General features: G+C 34.7%; 1 protein-coding gene and 1 long non-coding RNA gene across 6 annotated transcripts in view; one reads left to right on the plus strand and one right to left on the minus strand.

Moving 5' to 3' along the window:
• LOC109261780 (uncharacterized) overlaps positions 1 to 19,426 on the plus strand; it is a 69,339-nt gene extending 49,913 nt beyond the window's left edge. For 2 of the 4 annotated variants that reach the window (XR_008421681.1, XR_008421683.1), the window contains exons 2-4: positions 16,384 to 16,487; positions 18,290 to 18,705; positions 19,246 to 19,426. This is a non-coding gene — a long non-coding RNA (uncharacterized LOC109261780). The remainder of the gene's footprint in view (positions 1 to 16,383; positions 16,488 to 18,289; positions 18,706 to 19,245) is intronic. The other 2 variants (XR_008421680.1, XR_008421682.1) reach the window with 1 other exon arrangement.
• Positions 1 to 22,725, minus strand: part of HSPA4L (heat shock protein family A (Hsp70) member 4 like) — a 54,326-nt gene that overhangs the window by 6,385 nt on the left and 25,216 nt on the right. For both annotated transcript variants that reach the window (XM_019419232.2, XM_019419237.2), the window contains exons 12-19: positions 20,066 to 20,199; positions 18,243 to 18,442; positions 13,245 to 13,343; positions 11,590 to 11,727; positions 7,871 to 7,996; positions 7,471 to 7,578; positions 5,205 to 5,324; positions 1,149 to 1,310 (exon numbers count right to left, since the gene is read on the minus strand). In XM_019419232.2, coding sequence (XP_019274777.2) covers positions 1,149 to 1,310; positions 5,205 to 5,324; positions 7,471 to 7,578; positions 7,871 to 7,996; positions 11,590 to 11,727; positions 13,245 to 13,343; positions 18,243 to 18,442; positions 20,066 to 20,199 — 1,087 coding nt within the window. The remainder of the gene's footprint in view (positions 1 to 1,148; positions 1,311 to 5,204; positions 5,325 to 7,470; positions 7,579 to 7,870; positions 7,997 to 11,589; positions 11,728 to 13,244; positions 13,344 to 18,242; positions 18,443 to 20,065; positions 20,200 to 22,725) is intronic.

Consider the following 22,725-nt stretch of genomic DNA (forward strand, 5'->3'; position numbering starts at 1 on the left):
ACGTTGTACTCATCTTCATATCTAAAATCATGTAATGGTTGCAAAGTGTTGTACAGATGCTTCCATTTATCTAGTTTCTTACAGGTATTTGTGTCTTTCAACTTTTTGCTAATTTACCAGGAAGGTTATCTTCCTATACTTGTGTAATGATCAATTTAGGATGAATTCCTAGAATTATGATTTCTGGGTTAAAGGTACGTATACTTCCTTTAAATTTCTACACATATACTGATACAAAAAGAATGAAACAAATTCAACCAAGCTGCTCAGGGAAAACATCCGTTTCTTCACACCCTTGACAACTTGTGACAAAGATTATGAATGTAAACACACAACCATGACCAGTGAAAAGAAAAGATGGGTAAAGGAGAGTTAGTAGGATGAGTTATGTATGTTTTCTTTTGTCAATTGCTTCTCTGACGTCTTTAATCATTTTTCTACTTAAATGCTAGTTTTATTGTAAAGTTCATCTCAATATTTTTCACGGTGTTTTCTATGATAATCTTTGATATTTTCACTAGTAATGTTTTTTAGGCTGGAAAGTTTATCTCAGAAATAAGATTTTACCATAGAATTTTAGAGATTTCAAATGATGTCAAAAACCTACACTGCAAAGTTTTATAATGGAGATTTAGAAGTCTCATCCAGTCTAGAAAAGTCTGACATATGTAACAGTAAGAAGTTGTCACATTGCTTTATTTCACTGTGTAGTAAACTTAAAATTTAAAAACACAGCCTCATGTGACTAAATCAAGGAACAGAGATGTCCCACCTAGAAATTTTTTTTTTTTTTTTTTTTTTTTTTTTGCAAAATTAAAATTTAGCCTTAAATTTGTTTTTCTAAGTTCTTTTGCAAGCTGATTATTGCTTAAAGTATGGCTCCCAATAAAAGCGTTTAATGGCTTGGGGTGCCTGAGTGGCTCAGTCGGTTGAGCATCTGACTCTTGATTTTGGCTCAGGTCATCATCCCAGGGATGTGGGATCAAGGCCCACACTGGGCTCTGTGCTAAGTGTGGAACCCGCTTAAGATTGTTTCTCCCTCTCTCTCCTTCTGCCCCTCTCCCCTGCTTGTGTGTGCTCTCTAAAATAAGAAAAAAAAATGTTTAATGGCTTGAACCCATTAAAAAGAAAGTTTCATAGTTACTTACCTTTGACTTTGCAACTATTTCGGAGACTTTCACCACAGGATCTTGAGTGAGACTTAGTTTGTTCTGTGCATTCATCTTACTATTCAGCCAATTCATGGCTTCACTGATATATTTTTCAACTTTTTCCACTTCAGCTGGATCTAAATGATCATATCTTTCATCCTATTAAAAAAAGGCTTTTACTTAATAGAAAATATTTCCATAAGCAACAATAATTTCCGTTTAAAAGATTTAGACTCTTATTGAACGTATACCTCCCCCATACCCATGTGAAGAAGCCAGATACAAATTACACAAAACTGAAGAGACTGGGAGAAAGAAAAATATCAATGTGGGTTTTTAAAAGGAAAGTCTTTCTGAAGAAGTCAGGTTTTTTAAAAAAATGACTAGTGCAGAATATTCAAGGGAAAAGTACTTAAGAAAGAAGCTGCATGGAATTCAGTTGTTAGGGAATAAAGAGAAGTAGGGGAATAAAGGCATAGTGCAAGCTAGACAGAAAATTCTCAGTATATAACAGAACAACAGTTCTTGATAAAGAGAAGTACAAAATAAAATTTTGTCTGAAAAACACAACTACAGCTACCACATACAGAAAGTAATCTAAGAAGTCAGGGTTTAGGATGGTAATCATGAGAAAGAAATGGCAATGCAACAGAAAGAGGATCTCCTGATGGATTATAGATGGGACATGGAAAATAAAGAGAAAGGGAATGAAAGAGTACTCCAAAGCCAAAGAACTGGGAGAATGGGGATGTTGTGTTTTACAACTATAAAGCTTCATCACGTATTCTTCTTCTGCTTGTAGAAGACCCAATTTCTGGGTCCCCACATTTTTCTGAATTCCCTTCTATTTCATGGATCACATCTTATATTCCTTCCCATTCATCCCTTCACATGCATGTTTTAAAAAGATATCTAGCCTGAGCCTCTTCCCTGAATTCCCAACTCTATATCCAACTTCCAACCTGAATTTCCATTTATAAAGAATGAAATGACCACCTATGTTTCAAAATCCTGATTACACCCCCACCTACTCCTCCCAGTTTTCCCCATCTCAGTAAATGGCAACTTCATCCTTCCAGGCCATATCCTTGGAGTCATTTTTGACTCCTCTGTCACATTTACATAAAATCTATCACCAAATCTTACAATGTGCAAACATCTGACTACTACTTTCCCCCTTCAATATGCAAGATTCAAGCCTCTATCATTCCTTGTGTTATTCTAATAATGTCTAAATGAGTCTGTTTCCACATCCTTTAAAAAATGAATCATATCCTGTTACTTGTATGTTCAAAAACCTCCAATGGGGGGCACCTGGGTGGCTTAGTTGGTTGAGTGTTCAAATTTGGCTCAGGTCATGATCTGATGGTTCATGAATTTGAGGGTCTGCATCAGGCTCTCTGCTGTCAGCACAGAGCCCGCTTTGGATCCTCTGTACCCTTTTCTCTTTGCCCCTCCCTTCTTCATGCTTTCTCTTTCAAAAATGAATAAACATTAAAAAAAAAAAAACCCTCCAATCAATGGTTTCATATCTCAAAGCCAAACTTTTATGATAGCCTACTAGGCACTAGGTTCTAATCCCATTCCCATTGTTTTAAGCCACACTGGCCTCTTTGCTGTTCCTTCAACACATTTTCCCCTTGAGGTTTTGTAACTTGCTCTCCCTTTTTCTACAACTTTTCCCTTACAGTTATCTTACACCTTGAGCCCTCCCTTCAGTTCTCTCCTAACAGTATATCATCTTATTAGTCTGCCCTTCTCACAAATCTCCTCCACCTTTGGTGGTTCCTTATTTTTTCAATAGTCCTTTATCCCTATCTACTTAAAAAAATTTTTTTATTCATTTTTGAGAGAGATAGAGTGTGAGCGGAGAGAAACAGAGAGACACACACACAGAATTTAAAGTACACTCCAGGCTGTCAGCTATCAGCTGTTAGCACTGAGCCCGATGCAGGCTCGAACTCACAGACTGCAAGATCATAACCTGAGCTGAAGTCGGACATTTAACTGACTGAGCCACCCAGGTGCCCCCGTATCTGACTCCTTTGAAGTAACTTATTTACTGTTTACCTTTCCCTACCAAAGCATATTAGAAACAGGTTCAATGTTTTGTTTGATGCTTGTAGTTCCAGCATCTTGAACTGAAGACAGCACATAAGAAAAATTCAAAATCCCTGAATGTAGGTGAAGTCTCGTCTTGCTTTGGTATCTTAAACCTGCATAGTCAAGACTGCTAAAAGCCTGGGGAACATGGGGCCATGTATTGTTATGTGGATGTCCAATGCCATATTTGAAATATTCTTGGTGTTTTTATTTGTCTGCTTCCGTCCTACCTTTCCATTATCCTTCTATTCTTTGTACGTGTGTGGACATTTTGGACACTGACAGCGGTGGACACATTCGCAATCAGTGCCTGGATTCTTCTTTCTGGTTGGCTGGATTGTAATCTTATGTTACAAAATTTACAAATCTATTTTGTAAAGCAAGCAACCTCTTTTTACACATTGTGTAGTACAAAGTAGCATAGGTGATAGGAGTTTGTATGTTAACTTCAGACTGTTCAAGTTTTAATCCTAACTGCATCATTTACTACCAGTGTAATCCTTGACAAATTGCTTAAGCACTGCAGTTTTCTTATGATATATCCTTGTGAGATTAAAGAGATAATCCATGAAAAGTGTTTAAAATTCACTGTTTGGTAAACATAAGTTATTAAGATAACCTGCCTGAATCTGGTGCTACCCTCTCCTGCTTACTGATGCAGTTTTAACTCCCATGATAAAAACTGGGGAAATTATAGTGAATATTTATTCAAAGTAAGGGCGAGCAAACTTGTCCTGCAGGCCAAATCTAACCTGTTACTTGCCGTTTTTTTTCCCCTGCGTTTTTAAATAAAGTTATTTTGAAACACAGCCATACCCATTCATTTATGTACTGTATATGGATGCTTTTGCACTTCAATGGCAGATCTGAACAGTTAGCCTGTAAAACCTAACATATTCACTATTTGTTCATTTTATTTTTTTTTTAAATTTTTTTTTTTCAACGTTTTATTTATTTTTGGGACAGAGAGAGACAGAGCATGAACTGGGGAGGGGCAGAGAGAGAGGGAGACACAGAATCGGAAAGAGGCTCCAGGCTCCGAGCCATCAGCCCAGAGCCTGACGCGGGGCTCGAACTCACGGACCGCGAGATCGTGACCTGGCTGAAGTCGGACGCTTAACCGACTGCGCCACCCAGGCCAGGCGCCCCTATTTGTTCATTTTTAAAAAAGCCTGCTAACCTCGAGTTTAGAGGAAAAAATGGTAAGCCTAATTTTGTCATATCTTACTATTATATAAATATTTCCTTTTGGATGTAACTAAATATTTGAAGCTTAAAAACAGTCGGCAGGTTAAGGGTATATAGATTTGGGTGTGCATCTAAAAGAATAAAGGGTACAGGAGATCACAAATGTCTCATAGACTGGAAGACAGAGAGCAACCAAAAGCAAAAGAACAAAATAAAGTCTAGCACTGTCCAGTCTCCAAGAGGCCTATAATAAAAAAAGTTCCAAGAAAAATTCTCTTTCATTGTATCAATAATGAAATCTCTAAGAAGAAAATAATAGATTCAGTCACTGGATTGAAGTGTGGGTTTTAGGTAATTTAAAGAGATTAAAGCAGCATAACTACACTGTATTTTAAATATATTAGTACCCTTTACAGTAATTTTCCAATAAAAAGATAGGGGTGCCTGGGTAGCTCAGTTGGTTGAGCATCTGACTCTTGGTTTCGGCTCAGGTCATGATCTCATGGTTCATGGGATTGAGACCCACATAGGGCTCTGCACTGACAGAGTAGAGCCTGCTTGGGATTTCCTCTCCCTCTCTCCCCACTCTCTCTCTCTCAAAATAAACAAATGTTAAAAAAAATAGTAAGTTTAGAGTACAAGGTCTCCGGAATTTGGCAGTAACGACTGCTACAGCTTTGTGGCTGAGAACTTATTGCCCCATCCTACCATGTACTATAAAACACATGCCATCAGCAGCAGCTTGCCCTGTGACTTTAATACCTTGTTTCTGTATGCTTCTATCACTTTCATGACAAGTTGAATCTTTTTCCCCAAGTCGTTTAAAGCTTTTGGTCTCTCTTCATGTTCCATGTACCTCATCTGAATAGGCTGGCCATATTTCTATTAAGAAAAATTTTTGAAAGAAAAAGTTATTAACCGAAAATGACTTTTAACAGAAGACAAGTTTTATTGGACCCTTACATGATGATGAATAGGAAAGAAAGCTGGCCAGATCAAAACATGGCTTCTCTATTTCCCTTACATGAAAATAAATTCCAGTGATTATTTCCTTATGCAATCCTACAGGGATGCCTAATGATTTATGTCTTTCATTTATTAAGATTACCACTTCTTCATTCCTGTCAAATCCAAAGGCAACACTTTTAATTCCTTCAAAGTTGTGTTGAAAATTTCCAAACCTATTAGCCATAAAGACATTATCGCATGCAGAATTTATGTGACACAGGTCGCAAATACTTCTATTATAACTCTGTAAGCAACATGATTACTAGTATTTCCAGATATTCAATATTATCTTTTGAATATTATTTATGTTTGTTAATTAGATGGAAATCCTGGATCTGGAAGTATAGCACTTAAAAAAACAAAACCAAAAAACAAACCTTTGGCCCCTTGCCCCAAGTGCCTGGAATGTTAAAACAGCCTCCGGAATTTTGAGGAAAGGGATGCATTAGAAGAATGAATACCTATTTTCTTGTAGATAGTTTATGTACTTAAAAAAAATCAGCTTATTTTAGAATAATTTTAGATTTTCAGAGAAGTTACAAAGGAAATAATAGAGCATCAAGTACTTCTCACTGCTTTCCTCTAATGTTAACTTCTTACATATCTTGTATTACCACAGTATATACAGTTGTCAAAACTAAGAGACCAACACTGGTACATTACCATTAACTGAACTCCAGACTTTAAGTGGATTTCATAATTTTCTGTTCCAGGACAACATATTGCATTTCGTATATTTACATCATACATTTTACTGTAAATGTTTCTGAAAAAGGACCAAGTACTGCCAACTTAAAAGCCACCCCCCCCCCCCCCAAATACTAAGGCCTGTGAAAACTTGTACAACATTCATTTCTATGGTTACTTATATATTTGGGGTGAAATAATCCTTTTTGAGAGCTGCTGGGCTTTTTAGTTGTTTCTACTGACTTCAGCTGCCTGGCTGTTCCTACTACCCAAAATACATACATTCTTTTAGGGAGATGGGGAGTAACACCACCACCAAGCTAAAATGTGATAAAGCCTAGTTTTGCTATAGATCAGCTTTCCTGGTTGCTAATTATTCTGTTTGAAAGTAGTTTACTGGCATGAAGACAGTTATAACTTTTGCAAGATACTTGCTTTTGCTTTTAAGTAACTTCTCTTATACTCTGCTCACCCAATCCTAAAGGGCTGCCTTTTCCCTTATCCTAGGAACCCTATCAATATCATCTATGTATTTCCCTTGCTACTCAGAATGGCTCAGGGACCAGCAGCATCAGAACCTCTTAGAAGCTTGTTAGCAATGCAGTATCATGGGCCCACCACCTCATATATACCAAATCATAGTCTGCACTTCAATAAAAGCCCATGGCAATTCATGTGAACATTAAAGTACTGCTATGATGCACACTAAGAAGAAAAGACAAGTTCCTGTAATCCTTGCAATCTGAATTTAAAAGTATTTTTTTCAGGGTAGGGTAGGCAAGCAGAAAGAAAGGAGTAATAGTGATAGTTTCTTAAAATCATACCATTGACCTAGAAAAAGGAGACCTGGTTGCCACATCTCCATATTTCTTTGTGAAAGAAACTGGAATTTCTTCACTGGCCAGGTGTCCACATCAGTTGCAATGTGAAAATACAAAAGGGCAGCGTATACTCCTCAAAATCACGGCACAGTGAAGGGGGGAGAAGCAGAGAAAGGGTGTATCCTCCAATGGATAAGAAGGGATCAGGTTCACAAATCACTTCTTAATAACATTTCAGAAAAAAATGCCTAATGTAAAAGTGGTCACATTCCAGCCATCTGCTACGTATTTATATCTGAGTGTCTGAATAAATATGATTATACATTATTTAATTTCAGTTATATAGCATTACTGACCTCTAAAATTGCTTTTAAGATTAGAGAACATTTCTTCTTACACATACCTTAGTATTTTCTAATGTATTTATTAAAAATAGACGATGTGCTTTTACATCACAATTTTTAGGAAAACAATGTTCTATTCAAAATTAACACGGACTTTAAAAAATTTACCTTTAGTTCTTGAAGCTTATCCACATAAATTTGTTTAGCTTGGTCCTCTCCTTCTTCATAAAGCCAATTTTCTGTATCTTCCAATATTGTAGACAGTTTATTCAAGTCCTAGTTATACATTGAAGAGACACTGACTGAAAATGCTCTCCTTAGAAGTTATCAAAGAAGGACAGACTATTTCTCAAGTATAAAAGATTAAATTTCAGATTTCTCTGGCTTTTTATTCATTAACATGTTTTTCACCATACTTCTGCAATTAGGAGACATAACTAAGAATCATTCCTAAATGTGGCTCAAGGGGATTGACAACAGTAACACATTTGGTATGTTTGTTTACATAATTCATATTAACACTGTCAAACAAATAGTTCTAATAAAAAATTATGTAATTTAGACTTACTTCTTGAGTGATGAATTTTTCATAGACTGTGCCCAGCTTGTCTCTAAAATCATATACATATTCTTCAACAGCATTCTTAGCATCATTTCTTTCTTTCTCTAATTTATCTTGCATTATCATCTTCCCCTATTCAAAATGTTCAGATTAGCTATTAAGAATATGCACAAGAGTCATCAGGGAAATGCATATCAAAACCATAATAAGATCATCACCTTACATCAATCAAAATGGCTAGAATCAAAAAGACAAGAAATAACAAGTGTGGAGAAAAAGGAACCCTTGTGCAGTGTGGGTGGGAAGGTAAATTGGTGTAATCACTGTGGGAACCAGTATGGAGATTCCTCAAAAAATTAAAAATAGAACTATATGATTCAATAATTCCATTATTGGGTATTTAGCTAAAGAAAACAAATACATGAATTCAAAAAGATGTATGCACCCCTATGTTTATTGCAGCATTATTTACAATAACCAAGATAGAAACAACCCAAGTGTCCATTGATAGATGAATGGATAAATAAGATGTAAGATGTGGGGTGTGTGTGTAATGGAGTATTACTCAGCAATAAAAAGTATGAAATCTTGCCATGTGCAACAACATAAATGGACCAAGAGTGTATTATACTAAACGAAACAAGTCAAATACTGTATGATTTCACTTACATGTGGAATTTAAAAAACAAAACAAATGAATAAAGAGCAGAAACAGACCCATCTAAATGATGGCTGCCAGAGGGGAGAGAAGTGGGGAGATGGGCAAAATCAGTGAAAGGGAGTAGAGATACATGCTTCAAGTTATGGAATGAGTAAGTCACGGGGATAAAAGGTACAACACAGAATATAGTCAATGGCATAGTAATAGTGTACAGTGACAGGTGATAGCTACACTTGTGATGAGGATACCATGATGTATAGACTGGTTTAATCACTATGCTGTACGCCTGAACCTAAAGTAGCACTGTGTATCAACTAGACTTCAATTAAAAAAAAAAATGCATTAGGGAAATGCAAACCAAAACCCCTTTACACCTACTGGAATGATTATAAATCAAAGACATGGATAGTGTTGGTGAGGATGTGAAGAATTTTAAACCCTTGTACATTGCTGTTGGGAAAGTAAAATGCTGCAGTTGTTTTGTAAAAGTGTGGTGGTTCCTCAAGAAGCTAAATAAAGAATTACAATATGACACAGCAATTTCACTCCTAGGTATATAACCAAAGGAATTGAAAACAGGAACTCAAAACAGTTATTTTTATGCCAGTGTTCACTGCAGCATTATTCACAAGAGCCCAAAAGGTGGAAACAACTCAGCTGTCGACTAACAGATGAATGGATAAATGAAATATATATATAAATAATGAAAAATTATTCTATTATAAAAAGGAATAAAGTTCTAATTCATGTTACAACATGGATGAACTGTGAAAACATGCTAAGTGCACTAAACCAGACACAAAAGGAAATATTGTATGATTACATTCATAGGAGTTTTCTAGAATAGGCAAGGTCACAGAGACAGAAAGTAGATAGAGTTTACCGGGGGATGAGGAATAGGGAAGAATAGTGAGTTATTAATGATTACAGACACACTGGGTTATGAAAAAGTTTTGGAAATAGACAGTGGTGATGGTTACATGAAATTATGAATGTAATTAATGCCACTGAATTGTTGTGCACTTAGTCGAAATGGCATATTTTATCAGTTTAAAAGATTAGTAATGTGTAATATACCAAGTCACTGAATTGTACACTTTAAATGAGTGAATTGTATGGTATATGAATTATATCTCAATAAAGCTATCTTAAGGGTGCCTGGGTGGCTCAGTTGGTTGAGCGTCTGTCCGACTTCGGCTCAGGTCATGATCTCAGGATGAGTTTGAGCCCTGCATTGGGCTCTGTGCTGACAGCTCAGAACCTGGAGCCTGTTTCAGATTCTGTGTCTCCCTCTCTCTCTGCCCCTCCAGAGCTCATGCTCTGTCTCTGTCAAAAATACATGCACATAAAAAAAATAAAGCTATTTTAAAAACCAGACATAGTCTATGTCATGGTACATACTAGGGTTCAATTCCTTGGCTCCCCATTTATGAGCTTTGAGATCACAGGAAGGTCACTGAACCTCTCCTAAGTCTCAGTTTTCTTGCCTTAAAACACAGAATACTTCTATCTATCTCTTAGGGCTGTTAATAAGATTGACATAATTCACATGAAATTTTAGTATAGTGCCTAGCATATAACTCATGCTAAATAAATGTTAGCTCTGGGAGGGGATACAGTATAGTGGTTGCGATGCTGAGCTTTGGAGACAGACTACTTAGACCCAATCCAAAGGTTACTCTCTGGCCACTAAATCTGGTGATTTAGTCTACCTGTTCCTGTTTCCTCATCTGTAAAACACAGATCTCTAACAGTATTTCTACCTCATAGGTTTGTTGTGAGGATTAATTAAGATATCAAAGTGTTTTAAACAGGTTAGCAAACATGATTGTTTTAATTAAAGCAAAGAAATAAATAATCTGAGGATTGTAATACTTGAACAAAATTTTCAACAGAAACACAGTATTTTAAACAGAAGACTACAGTGCACTGACACTTGGAATTTAAAATAAACATTTAAAAACTTAAGAAAAGTTTATACATTCTTAAGAATATTTATACACAGAATTTGCCATAGCTGCACTTGCCTACAATTCATTACTTTGGGAAAATAAGTCTCAAAACTGAATTACCTATGGTTTCCAGGAATGCTTGCTTCACAGAAAATTCAGCCTTTAATAGTTAATGAATAGACAGTATGGGTAGGTACTAAAAAGAGCAAGCACTGTAAAGTCAAAATATCTCAAAGAAATTCCTAGAATAATGTGCAGCAAATGGGAGAATATGAGGCACTTCAAAGAAAACTCACCTTCTTTAACGCCAGCCAAGCCTATAGAAATTAGGGACTAGTACTTAAATAAAAGTTTTAAAGATAAAATTACTTCTTATACAATTGCTAGTCAAGAAACAAAACCCTATTCCTCAAAAGACTATAAAAATTAAACACACAGACATGTAAAGAAAATTTCAAGAATGACAACAGATCTTAAAAAGTATTAAATGGAAGTCAGAAAACATTTTGAATAGAGCCTTGACTTTTAAGAACAATACATTAGAAGAGGGGGGCTGCGAATACTTCCCATATGATGTCTGCTGGGTGTTACTGTTACACAGTAAAAGCAGGTAAGAGTCATTAGTACTGTTTATAGTGAAGACAACACATTTTTCACATAACTATGATGAAAGCTACACTGTACATCACATAATATACAGCTCAATATTTTGTCCAAAATAAAGTAGTTCAACGATTTAATAATTCTTTATGAGTTATGAACTAGTTCTAGGAGGGCCTGGGTAGCTCAGACAGTTGGGCAACTGACTTCACTTAGGTCATGATGTCACAAATTGAGTTCGAGCCCCATGTCAGGCTCTGTGCTGATAGCTCTGAGCCTTGAGCCTGCTGCGGATTCTGTGTCTCCCTCTCTCTCTGCCCCTCTACCACTCACGTTCTGTCTCTCTCCTACAAAAATAAACATTAAAAAAAAAAAAAAAAAAGAATTATGGATTAGTTCCCCCAAACTGGGGCGGGTGGGGGGGGGGGTGGGGGGTGGAAATAATCACTGACCTCTACAAAGATTTTAGAATATACTACCACTTATTTCAACATCAACTCAGATTTATATACCTCATTTTCAATGTAGCTGTTGAGAAGATCTTGGCCCAATTGTCTACACAGGCTACTCTGAATAGGCAGATCAATACTCTTGACTTTTCCTTTTTTAATGGTCTGGTTTAATCGGTCTTGTTTGTCTGAGGAAGCTGACTGCAAAAAAAAAAAAAAAAAGTAAGAAGTATAAATTTCTAAAACTAGCTTAAAAATAGATTTAAAAAGTGATTTCACATAAAACAGAAATGTAAAACCAAACAAAACTATTACCCTTCTACTAAAGACTACTTTAATACAGATAGTATTTTATACTGTGTACACTAAATCTTTCTACATAAAAAATACTGGGATGGAAATGCAAATTAAAATTATGAGATGCCACTTCATACCTACTAGGGATGACTGTAATGAAAAAACAACAAAAAGAAAACAAGAGTTGGTGAGGATGTGGAGAAATTGGAACCCTCATATATTGCTGACATGACTGTAACATGTTGAACCATTCTGGAAAACTGTTGGGCAGTTCCTAGGTGATGAAAATGCTGAGAAAATGATTGTGATAACAGTTGTAAAACTGTGAGTATATTGAAAACCACTTACTTGTACACTTGAATGGATGGATTGTATGGTATGTAAACTATATCTCAAGCTATTAAGCAATTAAAGCAAAAAAAAAATCAAGTAAATCATATGTTTTCACTCATGTGGGATCTCAGAAACTTAAAAGAAGAGCATGGGGGAAGGGACGGGGAAAAAAATAGTTTCAAACAGAGAGGGAGGCAAACCATAAGAGACTCTTAAATACAGAGAACAAACTGAGGGTTGAAGGTGGTTGGAGGGTGGGTAAATTGGGTGATGCGCATTGAGGAGGGCACTTGTTGGGATGAGCACTGGGTGTTGTATGTAAGCGATGAATCATGGGAATCTACTCCTGAAGCACAGAGCACACTGTATACACTGTATGTTAGTTAACTTGACAATAAATATTTTAAAAAATCAAGTAAAATAAAAAAATCTAGAAAAATGGGTTTCAGTTTGTATATTGCTTGAGAGCCCAGGAATTAAAATGGAATCTTTATAACCTCTGGAAAAAAATTTATACAATTAACCAACACAGATTAAATTCTTAGTTTAGAAAAATCTGTTGAAGATGATATTTAAAGCACATTCATCTGTGCGACTGGGTCATGGTCTCCCTTTTATCAGCAATGACTGTCTTGTAAAATTATGACTCTCAAAAAAGTTACCCTTTAAATTTTTACTTTCAAAAATATTTTTGCACAAAGCAAAATATTTTATGATATGTAGCAAAATGCTTAGAGTGGTTAATTTTGAGATGCAAGGTTCTGCCAATTTAAGTTTTCTTCATTTAGCTTATTCCATTTCTTATTTTTCTGGGATTATATGGCTTTTAGTAACACAAAAAAATTACTGAAAAACACATCTTTTTTCCTACCAGAGAGATAATTTTACTTTTATTGTTAAGGTTCATTCTTTTAAAAATTCTCTATAACTCATTGAATTGTATTTACTCTGGTTGTGTCCTTCTATACTTTTCCACAGTACTAAGGTTTAAAATATCAAGTGTATTAAAAGCATGCATTATAAAGTGAATACATTAACTCGAAATAGCAATCTCAAAAAGACACCCCCATAAAAACAATAAAACACACCTTTGTTTTGGTTCCTGTATGATCAATTTCCTCTTCTGGGGTGTGTTCAGCATGACATTTTTGATGCCCTCCTTCTTCTTGGTCAACTTGCATTTTATCCTGGAAAGAAAATACATAATTTGTAATATTGGTAGTGTCTTCCTTATTATTAATAAACAGCATCTTAGAGTACAAACCTGCTTTGAAAAGTGTGAACATAGTAAAGTAGAAGGTTGTTTTTCAAATGAGAATACAAATAAACAGATTAACAGGTCAATAAAATAAAATGACCTATTTGATGCTATGTGAATGAATAGTTGCATTCACCTATAGGCAAATAACTACAAAATAAATGGAAAACTTCTCAAGTTAAAATTCACCAACCAAAAGTCACAAACGTAAGCTTACAAAAAAGAACATTAAACGTGACATGAAACATGTTTATATGAAAAATATTTACAAATGTGAGAAAATAAAGATATAAAATACGTGTATTACATAAATTCAATTATATTTTTAAATGTAGTAAAATACTCAATACATTGAAACTGTCAAAGTAGAGGTCTCCGAATTAAAAAACTTCAAAGATTTTTTAACGTCTAGAAGACAAATTCTCAACCAAGATGACTGTCAAAATAGACTCTACTTGGTAAATAATCAGAAGGAATGGATTTTTCTGGACTTTTTTAACTTTACTTATGACCATCCTCCTAAAAAGAAGAAAGCTTGGAATTCAGGAATCAGTATAATTTAAGTCTTCTAATATATCTGAGTTAAGCAAATACAAAATACCCCAAAGGTGATCATGAATAAATGCTTATTTGTGCCAAAGAGAAAAATAAATTGGGAGATAATTTATACCAGCATTCTTTGTAGTTAAAAGGTCAATTATTAAAAAAAAAAAAAAAAGGCCAATTATTTCTGGTATTACACCCCCACTTCACCCCTTGGCACCTTCCAACTGTACAACTTCCCTCCACTGATTGAAAAGAGGTGAAAAAAGTGATAGTGGTCAGTTGGAGTAATGCAGTAAGACACAAATACATTGTTAACTCTATTTAATAAGAAAAAAATGCTACCAATTAAGTGGCCAAAATGCTTGATCACTTAGCATTTTTACTTTATACTTATTTGAAGAACTCTTCTATTGTGAATATATTGAAAGATAAACAATATAAAGTGGTTAAGGTGTTTCTAAAACTTCACATTCAGAACCCAACTCTTTCAAATAAATTCAGTTCTCAATGTATTTGTCTACACAATATTGTCCTCTGTGCCATCAAAGGCATTAGTGACCCAGCTTTCGTTAAAAAGTTTGGTCTAGGTATGGTCTGTAGTATTTTCTTATAAGCCGCTGATACCTATTCTGCAAGTTTCATCATGGTGTTTTATCTTACCAAAAGTAGTCAGCAGATTGTTTTCAGACAACAACAGGAGAATTCCTTCCTTGAATGGTCTTTTAACAATTTGTTGACAGAAATGTCAAGGGGATGCAATTGCCTAGTCATGCCACTGGGAAGAGCAACCAAGTTCACACACGTACAGGTGATGAGAACTATGTCATGATGACTGCCATCGGCAATAGCAATGGTTAAACAATAACCATTTGCAAGACCTACCCCAACTTCAGATATATTAAAGAGTAGAAAACCGTGCATCTCACAATTAATTTGAGAGTAATCTGTTAACCTTTTAAAATGATTTAAGAATGTTCATAGGAATATTATCCATAGTGGGGAAATTAAATAAAGGAAGTACCTCTAGACTCTGGCTTCTCTTATAGATTTTAAATTTCAAGAGGGTTGAGATCGTTTTTTTGTTCAGTGCTATATCCAAACACACATTTTAGTGCTTCTAGTTATCTGCTGAATGAAAAGCACTTAAGAATAAAATCCAGAATCATTTTCATGAACTATAAAGGCTTTAACCTGATTTGCCCCTTGATCTACCTTTCTTAAATGTTTTTTCTTGCTGCTCTCTCCACCTTCTCCACTCCTATATCTTAGTGATCTATCAGCTACCCTTACATTTGTTACAACAAAGAATACAAAAAAGAGCTTCCAGCCTCAGGGGCTTTATACCTGTTATTCACTCTGCCCAGACAACTACCTATCTTCAAACTGCTTTTTCATCCTTCAGGCTGGCTTACCTGTTCCTTCCTCACAGGTGGTTTACCTCATCACTATCACATAGTTAATTTCCACTATGCACCCCCCTTCCATTAATTTCCTCTATATAGTATCTTGTTGCTTCTAGCCTGTCTTTTCCCACTAGAATGTAGGTAACGGATGGGGGGACCTTTTCTTCTTTGCTTAACCACTGTATCCTTAGTGCCTAAAACAGCGCCTGGTGCATAGAAGTAATTAGATATTTTGAAAAAATAAATAAAAAGATGAACCACTCAAATGGCCAACAGTTGAGGAATAGTAAAATCAAGGTATAGAAGTACGATGAATAGCACAGTCTTTCTGATCTTTGGTTTTGTGATAAAGCCTAGGCTGTGATAACTTCTTAATATGACCATGTATTAATTAGTATACACCAAGAAATATCAATTTAATTTTCTGAGACATCTTTATATTGAAGAAAAGTCAGCACTCTGTTATTATTTTTTAGGAAAATCAAAGCTATGTTAATTTTTAATGAAAAAAAATGAGGCCCATAATTTCATAAATTGACTCATGTACAAAAAAAAAAAAAAAGACTCCTGCTGCTGCTGCTCACTGGGTTTCTTTGTATCAGAGTCAGCAGTGTCAGCAGCTGAGGTAGAGTAAAAACCCTCTTATTTTCTCCTCTAAAACTGAAACAATTAGTTTCCAAAGTGTACTCTGAGTTGATTCACATTTTTTGGGAGGAAAGGAAAAATGACTTTATAGTGGAGTGTAAACCTTATGGTTTTAAACTTCTGGATACAGAATTAAAAAAATCCTAGAGAAAACCACTAAGAAATACAGTACATGGGATGTTTTCTACACAGGATATTCAACGTCACCCCTTGTTAGCAATGATTTGGAAATAAACTAATTTATTCAACACCTATTATATCAGCTGTGCTAGGGATTTAAAAGGAGACAATATATGTGGAATGTGCTTGCCAATAACACCAAGGATAGGATCCATAATGTTAACCTTCCTTTATCCTTGATTATATATATTGTAGGAGGAGTATTTAGGAACATCTCACTTATCTAGAAGAAATCCCTTATATGGGAACATCAACTACTTGGAAATGTTCCAATAAGGCAGAACACTCTTGATAAGCAAGTAAGTCTCTGAGTAGCTAAAGCAGATGTCATTATTTCATACCTTTTATTCACAACTGAGTCCTTTAAGTCCACATCCAAATTATTCCCAAGGACAGATTAACTGAACCTCAAGCTCATAGACAAAATAGGGGAAGCAGAAAAAATGGGTGCCGTATTATTGTTTTTAGTACCCCAGAATCGCGATATAGAGAAAACTAAAGGTCTCAGCAGAGGTGAAGAAAACAGAAATGGTTATGAAGAATTCATCCTAGAGGCATAGAGTGCTCTCAATATTAGTAAAAATAAATCTTAACAGATTAAAAATTTACATGTCTGACTTAAATTATTGTGAACTACAATTAAGAAAGCTAACTTTTCAAAAAAAATAAAACTAACTTTTCACCTATTATTCTTAATTTATGAAAAATTGACTGTATTTTCATTAACAGATCAGGGCATTTCTTTTCCTCAATTCAAGGAAGGATGTAATAGCAAAATAATACATGGGAAGAAGAAAGAAAATGCTATGATCCTTAAATGAAGTACATTAAGGAGAATTCTGATCAATGTGCAGGATTTTAGAGTATTAATAAAAACAGACAAAAAGATGAACTCTACAAAAGGGAAAAATGGTCTTGAAATCTGACAAAAAACAAAATCCATTCTTAATATGCACAAATACACAAAAAATCTAGGGCAGATCTCCAATTATGGTTGGAAAAAACATATGCCATTAAAAATAACTTATAATAGTATACATATAAAAAGATAAAATCTCTATGTAATGGAATATAATCATGTTCACTTAAAATTCCTGCATCTATAGTACACCAAGAGTGAATATAATGCCAGGGTCACATAACTCTTTCATAAATTGTCAAAAATCTGTATTAATGTTACTGAATGTACAGTACACTCTTCTGTTCAACTGCCACAGATACCCCCAAGCCCAGAAAAATTCTTTATTAGCCATGTGCTTTATCAATCTAAAAATAGGTACACATATAGTTCAAAATTCATCAATCTGAATTGGTTTTATCTGTAAGCTAAAAAGCTAACCATAATACGTGTTTTTAATGGAAATAAAGAAGAATTTAGGAAAGAGGACTCCAAACACACATATGTGTTTAACATAAGGCTATTAAAAAGATGCAAAACCTCTAAAGAGTTTAAAATGTGAAAAGTGTAGAGCATTTAAAATTATTCTTTTATGCTTTTATTTAAAAAAAAGTTTACACTGATCCCTACAACAGAACTTTAGAACAAAACCTCAGATTATTTTTGATCATTAAGTATAAGTTATGACTAAGAAACTATATATAATATTTAGTTTTTCATTTTTTTAAAGTTTATTTATTATTTTTGAGAGAGAGTGTGAGCAAGGGAAGGGCAGAGAGAGAGAGGAAGACACAGAATGCGAAGCATGCTCGTTTTCAAGCTGTCAACACAGAGCCCAACGTGGGATTTGGACCCACAAACCGTGAGATCATGACCCGAGCTGAAGTCAGATGCTCAACTGACTGAGCTACGCAGGCGCCCCTAATTTTTAATTTTTTAAAGTTTATTTTGAGACAGACAGAGTGTGAGTGGAGGAGGGGCAAAGAGAGAAGGAGAGCGAGAGTTGTCAGCACAGAGTCCAATGCAGGGCTCAAACTCACAAAATTGTGAGATCATGACTTGAGCTGAAACAAAGAGTCGGATGATTGAGCTGACCAGGCACCCCTTGAAACTATATATAATATTAGCGGAATCTTGCAATAGGATTTCTACATACCACATCATCTTTGCTTTCATTCTTAAATGAAGTTTCTGTCTCCATAGGAGCATCACTGTGATCCCCGTCTACATTTTGCTTCTCAATTACTGATGCACTGGCCACACTGAAGATTCCATGGATGTTAACACGAACTTTAACCTTCACTTTGGAACTATCACCATCAGACTGCGGAAAGACATTCTGAATAGTGAAGCTCCCTTCAGGAAAAAAGAGCTTTTATCAGCACATGGGCCTCTGATTAACTTATTCAATTCATTCATTCATTCAATAATTTGACTATTATCGTTTTGATGCTGGCAAATAATCACAAAATTATCATCACATCCAGATTAATTACTGTGAGAAAGGCACTGATCCTAGATCACTTTTTTTTTTTTTTTTTTTACAGCTTAATAAACTTAATACTAAGTTTCAGAAAAGGTTAAGCAGCCTGCCCAAAATCTTTAATGCAAGGACAAAGGTAAGTAGGAATTTCAACCAAGGACAATCTGACTCAAGGCAATGTAATTTTTAAGTATTTTATAATACTGCTATTCTAAAACCAAAATAACAATTCAACTTGAGTTTGAAAACCAAATGGAATTATACTTTTGTTACAAGCTTTGTAACACTATAATCATCTTGGTAATTTATAAATAAAGCAATTTTTATTTGCCCTATAGCAAAATTGCTAAGTTACTCAGATACTAATACCTACAGAGATCATATTAACTTTTCACTTTAAGAAATGTTTTATTTTGAAAAATCTTAATACATAATGATATCCATAATAGAAAGAGAATACTAGGCAGAAAAACTGAGAACTAAAAAATTTGGTTGACCTTTATTATAGGTTGAATGGACACTCCCACTCCCACATTAATATGAATTAATGAGTCCTACTCTCAAGTACCTCAGAAGGTGACCTTATTTGAAAAACAGTGTCTAAACAGAGGGAATCAAGTTAAAGTGAGGTCATCAGGGTGGACTTGAATCCAATGACTGGTATCCTTATTTGCAGACAGATACACATACAGGGAGAATGTCATGTGAACATGAAGATGGCCAGCCATCCACAAACCAAGGAGAGAAGCCTGGAACAGATCCTTCCCTCACAGCCCTCAGAAGGAACCCTGTCAACACTTTGATTTCATACTTGAAGCTTCTAGAACTGTAAACAATAAATTCTACTGTTTAAGCCACTCAGTTTGTGGTATTTTGTTACAGAAGCCCTAGCAAATTAATTCCACCTTCAATAATTTATTTTTACTGCTTTCAATAACATATTTGAAATATTCACATTGTTCCCTTTCTAGCCTATCAATAAAGCAGTACATACAAAAAATTTAAAAAATTACAAATGATTCCTTCTCTTGTAAATGTTATAAAAATCATAACTTGTTTTTTATCTCTAAAAAAGATTACCCAACTAAAATGGATATTACAGTCCCTGATTCTCACTTAATATTGCTCCAATGATACTCGTTCTATAGTTGTTGCCAGGGAGCATAAATTTAGAGTCATATACAGTCAGTCTGGCAACACAATTTCAACTTACTATGGAGTCTTTCCATAAAAAATAGCCCTCACCCAAACCTTTCAGGCAGATTACAGAGCATTTTAAATACAGAAGTAAAAACGAATTAAAAAATACTCAAAACTTGCTGTTATTCCAGAAATACTGTGAGCACTAAAAGTTCATGTTTAGAAAAAGTATGAATATCTTTCTCTAAAAATCCAGTGCTTGGCTGAAATATCAATTTATTTACTTCCTTGATTCAAATATTAATATATTTATAAAAAGCAAAAGTTTATGAAATTTTTTTCTTGAGTTCTCTTACCAATTCTTGGATCAGGATAAGGCACTTCATGTAAAGTAGTATAAAATGCTTCTAGTTCAAATGGTTCCTTCTTGTGGAAAGTAATGACTTTTGAGAATGGAGCAGGATGGTTCTTACAAAATACTTCACATTCCCTAAAATGGAGTGAGAAAACATTTAAAAACAAATAGAAAGTTGCATCTGAATCTAATTACAGAATCCATGTCATTCCTAATTCAATAGCAGCAACCGTGAAGACCTCTCTGCACAAATATAAAGAAAAAGAATTACTGGTTTGGCTATGAATATGCATTTTGGTAGGTCTATGGCTCCAAGTTTTTAGAATGTCTGTCACAGTAAGACAGACAATTCTATCTTATCAAGCAAAGAAAAAATAACTGAGATTAGGTATATTTTGAGGCCAATACACAAGGGCTAGTTTTTTGCTCCCATACGAGGACCAAATGCTATTTATTAGTTTCCAAAATACTTGTTACATATAACACTTTTTATTTTTGCTCCGGTATATAAGTTTGAAATTATTTCCAAATAAAGGTTTTTGTTTTTTTTTTTTTTTTTAAGGGAGCTAGGGAAAAAACAAACAAACCAAAACGAAAAACAGGACAAGGAACAAGGGGCACCTGTATATCTTTTACCTAGATTTACTACTGTCAGCATTTTATTCCATTTGTTTCATCAACACACTCCGTACGTGTGTATTTTTTTTCTGAATCAACGGAGGGTGTTAACATACATTATGGCTCTTTATCCTTAAATACTTCAGTGTGTACTTCCTAATAGGGATATGCTCTAAAATAATTACAGTACAGCTGTCAACTTTATAAATTTATACTGATACTTTAACATACAATCCATATTCCAATTTTTACAAATGATATAATAATGTCATTTATTACTAAATAATAAAAAATTTGGGGCGCCTGGGTGGCTCAGTCAGTTAAGCGATTGACTTTGGCTCAGGTCATGATCTCACAGTTCGTGAGTTCGAGCCCCGCGTCGGGCTCAGTGCTGACAGCTCAGAGCCTGGAGCCTGCTTCGGATTCTGTGTCTCCCTCCCTTTCTGCCCCTTCCCTGCTCATGCTCTCTGTCTCAAAAATAAATAAAAACATTAAAAACAATTAAAAGAAAATAAAAAATTTAATTAAAAAATAAATATATTATTTATTTAATAAATAATAAATAAAAATAAACAAATAAATAAAAAAAGAAAACCTTCCTCTCTGTTAGAGGAGGTTTTAAAACCTACATAACTCCTATTCCTTAAATAATGTAACAAATAGCTTATAACTATTTGTTTTTAGTGGCCCAGAAACTCACTCTATAATACTATATTGTCAACCCTAATTATGAGGTTTGAAAATCCCACATTCATGGACCTTTCCCTCTATCCTAGTTTTTAAGGACCTACATTATCTTTTACTTCTTAAAAAAAAATTTTTTTTTAAGTTTTTTTTTTTTTTTTTTTGAGAGACAGAATATGAGCAGGGGAGGAGAAGGAGACACAGAATCTGAAGCAGGCTCCAGGCTCTGAACTGTCAGCACAGAGCCTGATGTGGGGCTCTAACCCATGAACCATGAGATCATGACCTGAGCCGAAGTCAGATGCTTAAGGGACTGAGCCACCCAGGCGCCCCTACTTTCTTATTGTAATCACTAGGATAGATTTACTTTTCAATTTAACTCCTCCATAGGTTTCTTACATAATTTTTTTCTGGATCACTGTATCTTTAACTGAAATTAAGTACTTATTTAAGTAATCTCTACACTCAATGTGGGGTTCAAACTCACAACCCCAAGATCCAGAGTCGCATGGTCTTCCGACTGAGCCAGTCAGGCGCCCATGAAACTAACTTTAAATAACAGCATTTCTTGCCTCAAAATTGACATTAATACATGCCATTTAAATGCTCTGCAAAACATTCAGATCAATCTATTTTTAGAATCTGCGTAAAATTTTATCTTCTTGGGGTATGAATATATAGAGCACAGGACAAAAGTTTAAAAGCAACTTAAAACTAAAAAGTTAAAAGCAACTAAAAACAGGTTTATTTTATTATACAAATTATGTCTGAAAAGCAGTCAAATATATTATTTGAAACATAAATTTTTATTTTAGTAGGGAAGCAAGCTATTTAAATCCTGGCCAGTTCATGGAAAATGAAACATAAGTGTCAATAAAAGCATGAAAAGATTGTGGCTCATAGTCAGAAATGCAAATCTAATACCAAAGTACTTATTTTCACTTTCAGAATCTTATGTTTAAAAGCACAGGAGAAAATAAGCTGTAACAGATAATCACAGCAATGCTAAAAGGAATATAAATTAGTATAATCCTTTTAATGAATAACGTTGCAGTACTAGTTATAGTAATGTTCATATCCTTTGGGTCAATTTTAGTCTTATACGGTTATCTTACAGATATACCAAACACAACTAAACAAGGAGATGTGTATGAGAATGTTCTTATTAGCACTGCCTGGAACAGAAAAAAATAAGACTCCAGAGTGTATTGGTTAAATTACGGCACACACGAGTGCTGAGAAAATAGTCACTGTTGACATGGAAAAGTAATATATAACATATTTTAAAAAAACAAGGTGCACTGGAAACACACAGATGATCATGTATATATTAACAAAGTACATGCTTTTATTTTTGAC

Source organism: Panthera pardus, unplaced genomic scaffold, assembly GCF_024362965.1.
Source record: "Panthera pardus isolate Hobbes unplaced genomic scaffold, ASM2436296v1 HiC_scaffold_13, whole genome shotgun sequence".
Lineage (NCBI taxonomy): Eukaryota > Metazoa > Chordata > Mammalia > Carnivora > Felidae > Panthera > Panthera pardus.